This window comes from Eurytemora carolleeae, unplaced genomic scaffold (assembly GCF_000591075.1).
Source record: "Eurytemora carolleeae unplaced genomic scaffold, Eaff_2.0 scaffold823, whole genome shotgun sequence".
In the NCBI taxonomy this organism is placed as follows: Eukaryota; Metazoa; Arthropoda; class Copepoda; order Calanoida; family Temoridae; genus Eurytemora; species Eurytemora carolleeae.
In genome coordinates, this window is record NW_019396720.1 from 31,708 (window position 1) to 39,204 (window position 7,497).

General features: G+C 31.1%; 1 protein-coding gene across 1 annotated transcript in view; it reads right to left on the bottom strand.

The window, feature by feature from the left end:
* LOC111707767 (uncharacterized) overlaps nt 1-7,497 on the bottom strand; it is a 31,477-nt gene that overhangs the window by 9,592 nt on the left and 14,388 nt on the right. Inside the window, exon 14 of the mRNA XM_023480906.1 lies at nt 6,908-7,009. Coding sequence (XP_023336674.1) covers nt 6,908-7,009 — 102 coding nt within the window. The remainder of the gene's footprint in view (nt 1-6,907; nt 7,010-7,497) is intronic.

Genomic DNA, 7,497 nt, shown 5'->3' on the forward strand with positions numbered 1-7,497 from the left:
TATTTGTATACTACAGCACTATAAACTTTATATTAAAGCCACTAAAGAAACAATTGCTCTATATTTGTATACTACAGCACTATAAACTTTATATTAAAGCCACTAAAGAAACAATTGCTCTGTATTTGTATACTACAGCACTATAAACTTTATGTTATCTCATCACGTTGCATTGTTTCCTTCAAAATTCTCTTGTTTATATTAAATAATATAATAATGAAATAATTAATAGTCAATAAATAATTTCATTTGAGTGACATGTCAAGTGTCAATCTGTTTTAAAGTAACTCTTGAATTTTACCTAACAATCACCCTGGATTAACAATGAATAGATTCGTTTGGTTTCTTATATTTGAATTCAATAGCGTTTTGGTCTATAACTCAACAATTTTTAAAATCCTAATGCGATTTTTAAAACCCATATGCCGACAAAAAAGTATCAAAGACAAAAAGGGAAAAATCCATGTCTAATTGATCAAACTGTGACCGAAAGTCAACTCTGTAAATTTAAAGATTGTTGAAATATAGACTAAAACCCGAATTCAAATTGTGGAAAACGAACGCAGCCAGAGCCCGCGATTTAAAAACTTCGGCTCGAGCCGTAATTCCTTGAATCCGACTTTAAGACCCTATCTTCAACCCAACTCTGCCGGCGGCTTGTGTCACGTGATTGACAGCTGCAAGATCTTCGCCTCGATTTGTGCAGCTGATACAAGGAACAATATTGACATAGTTGATCTTTTTTTGATATAATTCTACTCTATCTTCCTCGTGAAGGTTTAAAGGGTATTGTTGTTAACCAAGCAAATACTCAAATGGAGTGCCTCTTGAAACACAATAAACATTTTCTCCTTGCTCCCAACAAATGGCCAGTTTACATTAATTGAGTAATTTCGTTTATTTTGAGTCGAGTTTCTCCAATAAATGAATTTAAACTCTAATTAGGTTTACTGTATACTTTACATTTTACACATAATGTTGAATTAATCTCCTGTTTTCCCTGATCCGACAATTTTACTAAATAAAAATATATGACCCACCCTCCCCCCTCCTTCCTAATAAATCGTTGTTCTATTTATAGTTNTGTAACAATTACGCGAGTATTAGGCCCGAAGCCACCAACATAATACACGGAGTAAAATATACAGAGCGTCCCATGTAATACTGGATTATTTCTAAGCTATAACGCATACAATTATTAAAGAACGTTTTTCTAGTAGTCTTATACATTTTTTCAAATGATTTAATCTAATTACATTTCTATTTTGTCCCTTTTTAGAGCTATATGCAGTATACACTATCGAATAAGATGTACACCACCCTGTACCTAACCAAATAAGAAATTTAATTGTAGAGCAAAGAAAAATTATCTTGGAATGCTTTTTAGCTGTAGAAAACCTTAATTGTTTTTTTATATAATTTATAAGAGTGTAAAAATTATGAAAATTTGGATTATCGACTTATATAATTGTGATTTGGTAATGATTAAAAGAAAATTGAAAGTTCAATTTAAGCTATCTTTATTAAAACACATAGGACGGAAAAATATGTATATTCATGTAGTATTAATATTTTGGAAACCTAAACCTAATTGTAATATATTACGTTTTAATCACCTGACCGTATTATCTGTTTTATTACTGTCAGAGAGTATACAGTTTGAGAGAGTTGTATCTGGATTGATACATACTTAAGAATACAGAGAGAGTTGTATCTGGATTGATACATGCTAAAAGAACTATTGGAGTAAGGCATATATAGGTGGATTTATTTACAGGACTTTTAAATTCATAGCTTTTTCTTATATTCAGCTGTAAACTGTTTTTTTCGCTTGCCATTAAGTGAGCCATTAAGTTAGTCATTAAGTGAGTCATTAAGTGACTTTATTTAAGGCAGACGACCAAAATTAACCTTCAACTCGTAATATTAGGTTTAGGTTTCATACTTTTGTGGTACGCCCTGTAGACCCATATGACTGCACTGTGCTAGATAAAGGACCTGGAGAGAGAAGAAGGATTGAAACTTGAACCTTTAACACGAACCTGGAGCGAGCTCTAACCAGAGCTAAAGGAAGAAAGAATTCTTCCCAGAAGATAATATTAATTCATCCTTGAACTCTACACACCAGAATCCTTAACCCTTAATTACATCATTCTCAACCCCCCCCCCCCCCTCCATACTAACCCTAAGTAGAGGGGGGGGGGCGGACATAGGAAAAAATCTGATCATCGTAATGAGCTCATTCAGAACAAGCTTGGGAATCTTCTCTTAAAAAGTCAACCCACTCAGCATATTTTTAAACCATGAGCATTCCCGTGGTTCTATCGAGTTCCCCAGTTAAATTTGAGGCAAATTAGTCAAGGAGTTCTTGAGTTGTAATATGACAACCAAACAAACAAACATTAAATAGAGATTATCACTTTCTATATATTCAGAATTTATTTGGATAATTTGAGGGTAAACTAAAACGCTATTCATTAATATTCGTCTTACTTAGCAAAGACAGCTGTGGTCTGAGAAAAAGCCGATTTATCATTCAGAATTCCAGCACAAATGTATGATACATTTGCATTTACACTATTTGATGCCTTTTTTTTTGTTTGAGGAAGAAAGTCGTCTTTGTATAAACGTGTTAATTTGTTAAATCATATTTAAACACGAAAAACGTTAATTTCTAAAATCAAAAATTTGTGTACTTTATTATATAACGGCTGAGTCATGATGTCATTGAAATATGATAATTTTAGATTTTATTGGGCTATTGTTACTGAAAAAAAAAACTTTTAAGTAGTGTCTATGCAAAGATATATATCATACCTTTGCATATTTAGTTTACCATGAATTTACCCAAATAAGTGAACGGTTCCTTTCAATATGATCTATTATCTGTGAGAATGAAGTCAACAATCTTTGTTAGGAGGAAGGTAGTGGTGGTGGTGGGAGAGGGGGAGGGGGGGAGGATGTTTGTGAAAATAAATTATTTAATGGATATCTTTATCTTCTGGGAGCCAACTTATTTTTTCAAGTATTATAGTATAATGTTATAAATATTTCACATTTTCCTCTGATATATTTATAACGAGTAAAAGATAAGCTTATCAGTTTGATAAGAAAAATGTAAACAATGTAAAAACGTAAATTTAAGCAAAAAAGTTGAAAGAAGAAAAAGATGAAAGGAGTAAGAATGAAAGGATTAAAGATAAAAGATTGAAAGGATAACATAGGATATGAAAGGATAGAAAAGAATTAAAGATGAATAGATGAAAGGATCAAGGATAAAAGAATGAAAGGAAAGCAAAGAATGAAATAATAGAAAAGAAAGGATGGATGAAAAGACGAAGAATAGAAAAACATGAAGGGATAAAAAAGAAAGGATGGATGAAAGGATGAAGGATGAAAGAGCTAAAGAATAGAAACAGGAAAGGCTAAATAAAGAAAAAATGGATAAAAGGATAAAAGGATAAGGGCCATGAAAGAATGAAAGAAAAATTCAGAAAACTAAAGGTTTGGAATCTAGGAAGAGTGTAAGGATATTGTTTTTTTTTTTGTTATATACGTACGTCAGAAAAATTATTAGTAAAAGATCATAATGAATTTTTATGGAAGAGAAGGAGGAGTGGAGTAGTTGGGTAGATTAAGCCTCAACCACATGATATTTCAAATTAAAAATGTAATTAGTTTTTTTTTTAACATTCAAAATAAATCTTTCGATATCATTATTTTACAGAAAAGGTTACAAAGATATTAATATTATCAAAACTAAATATATTGTTGTTTATTTGTATAGCTTGTTTCCCAATAAACCATATATACCAAATGTCTGTTTCTAAACGAATGATGATAGAGTGTATGTTGGGAGGTCTTAAAGTTTCATTTTAAGGATATGTAACAGCTGTTGTACAAAGAATAATGACAATAAAGCATACGTTAAAAGATCCGAACTAATTTTAAATATTCAATAAATTGACCTTTTTTCACCTTTTCAAAAATTATCTTATTCATCACAAAACACTCATTTTTCACTATCTCTCTATCTGCGCGTCACGGATGCTTCAAAAGAGCTGTACACGCACAGGCCACTGCGCGCTACGTGGTTTCTCACCGACTGAAGAAATTGTAATAAATAAGACGGGAAGACATGCCTTCACCTTTACTTGGAAAATACAGGGATAAATAAACACACACAAATAATTTTTCAAAAATATAATATCATTAAAAATGATTTTAAGAAAGAAAAAAATAATTTGAATATTTTATGGAAATTAGAGCAGCTGAATTTTCATTTGTCAAAGTTTTAAAGATAGTAATTATAAACATTTTTAATATTTGATCAAAGCCACCGATTTAAAAGCTTCGGCTCGAGCCGTAATTCCTTAAACCCGACTTTTAGACCCAATCTTCGACCCAACTCTGACGACAGCTTGTGTCACGTGATTCATTGGTGCAAGATCCTAGGCTCGACTTAAGGAGTTAGGCCTAATGAAAATAAAACCGACCTTGGTTGGTTTTAGTGGAGTTTAAGGCTCAATGTTGAGTCTTGTTCCCATCAAAACCCGGAATGTGCCAATTACAATCGTGAAAATCCGCCAAATAGAATATTAAACCGGTGTTTTGTACTCAACTCGGAGGAAAATAAGATGCAGTTTGAATCCGAAGGCTCAAGCCGTAAGTAAGGCTCAACGACAGCTTTGACCCGAGCCGTATTTTCCCAATTTTTTTTTAATCGCGGGCTCTGAGTATTTATCAATCATGCCTTTAAAGTATTACTAGATATTTTATAAAACATTCAGTTTATAATATTCATGTGAGACTGAAATCAAACGAACTTTTTATGTTAATTTGAAAAGATAAGAAAGATAAGCTAAATCATGAGAATACAAAATATACAAAAATTATGCTGTAATATCTTTTACGGGAATTGAGTGTTTCCTATAACAAAGTCAAATTTTTAATCGCTGTATCTTTGCAACCAACTGTTGTAGACCTTTGACATTTCAAACTATGAATTAAAGGAATTGAGTTTGCCGCTAACTCAAATTTTCTAATCCCTATATCTTGGCAACCCGATGGTGGAAACCCTTGATATTTCATACTATATCTAACAGAATTCATAGTTTGAAATATCTAAGGTACAAGAAATTTGGTTGCAAATATATAGATATTTGAAAATCTAAGTTTGCGACAAAGACTCGATTACAAAGACTCAAAATGTGTAAGTTTGAAATACCAAAGGTTTACACCATCAGGTTGCATAATACAAATCCTAATGAACTAATATGATCAACATAAATAAAGTGTGAATATATAGGTAAAACCGATGTAATTCACAGAAGGAAATTTGTTGGAATAATTATCGAATGATGTAAATTTTCCCGTGGAATTATCTATTAATTTCCGGTCAAATAAGCATCATGTTTCTTATCATTATCATCCAAAGAGAAACTGAAGTTTAAACTGCTTTGGATGTTTTAAATCCGAATTTAAGTGGAGTACATCAAAATCTTAGATACATTTAAACAATTAATAAAACTAAGTACTCCCATAGATAAAGAAATAAACATCAAGAATTGTACAGTCCGCGAACTCATATTTCTAGGGGTCAAAGTGTACTTCAATGATAAACGGGGTGGTTTGGTGTTTTAATTGATTTCATAATTATTAAACCACTCAGGAACTATTTGAACAACAATATTTCACTGAGCAATATATCATACTGAAGATGGACATGAGAAGGACTAAACTAACTTAAATTTCTCTCTACAGAACTCATGTACACTACAAGTACTCAATGACATACGAACAGCCAATGTTCACAACCGTCCTAGTTAATCTATATAATAGGAATATCTTTAAAACATTTCTGTACATTTATATCTTTCAAGATGAAAAATGTCGTCTTATGCCCAATCTATCTTTATCTATGAGTACACCTTTGAAATATTTATAAAGTATTTGCAAAACTTTTTGATTATTCAATAATCTACACTTTCCTTCTACATCAGAAATTCTGAAATTTAACGCTCTACTTTAAATCACTTTTATTCTTCACTCTGCTGTCGCTGCATATCTCTTAAAGGGAGTGACCGGCTATGTAAGGTAGCTGAACTAAGTATGCAGTGTTGTGGAAAACTTCTTTCGGATTCATTTGAGACATATTAAACTTTGTAAAGATCTGTAAATCCTGAGTTTGAGAGCAAATTCGACGTTCAAAACTCCTACTTTGGGGCTGGATACGTTTTTTTAATTATTAAATAACGACAACGACAAAATATAGTAAAAATTATTCAGTAATCTAATTAGATGGTTAGGAACATATTTCTTAAAAGAAATTTGTCAATAAATCAATGCTAAAATCGATTATTTCGTTTTCATTATTATATTGAATTTCTTATTTTCTTTGAATTTCTTCAAATTCTTCAAATGTCGTCTTTTCAATAATAATTCTAGAAAATCTTCAGAAATCTTTGTGAATAACGAGAAACTAGAATAATGAGATAATAGAAACTAATAATTGAACAAGATTACTTATTTTCGATGATAAGATTAATTTTATTTTCTCAACATTGCAGAACTTTTTACATTTTATGTCGTCGTTATTTAATAATTAAAAAAAACTAATTCTGAAAATGTATCCAGCCCCAAAGTAGGAGTTTTGAACGTCGATTTTGCGCTTAAACTCAGGATTTTCAGATCTTTAAAAAGTTAGATATTTCTCAAATGAATCCGAAAGAAGTTTTCCACAACACTGCATACTCAGTTCAACTACCTTACATAGCCGGTCACTCCCTTTAAGCTTTGTCTGAATTGTATGTATTTCATCAATACTATCACTCAACTGTCCGTTAGGACAATTCAGTTTTTGTTCATGCATTTTTATCTTAAAAAATATGTAAGCATGAATACATACCTTGTGCTGTTACAATGAGTACATAAGGGTAGATGAGTTATTTTGTCAATTCTTGAAATACATGTCCTACAGATTGTTTCAGAACAGTCACTGCAAACATGCCTACAAAAATATAAAATACAAAAATATAAAATACAAAAATATAAAATACAAAATAATAAAATACAAAAATATAAAATACGAAAATATAAAATACAAAATTGTTTCACACAAAAAAATTTAAAACTTGGGGTCTTAGCGACACTTATAAACAATACGTAGATTTCTACTGAAAACAAATATCCATAATTATTGAACTCGTGTAAAACTTAATCTTTGGGTTCAATCTTTGGCTTTTACATTTTACATTATTTAAGCACTAGCTTGGAAACCCAGCTTTACATGGATTAAACTTTTTTTCAGAAAACATAAAAAAACAGAATGATTAAACCAAACTAAGAACATTCCCGTGGTTCTACCGAATTCCCCAATACAAATTTGAGTCAAATCGGTGAATTGGTTTATGTTATGAAACTCATGTTAAAAAATTGTGTACACAAATATTTCCTTGTTTATTGCATAAATTTATGATACCCCCCCCCTCCCCCCCC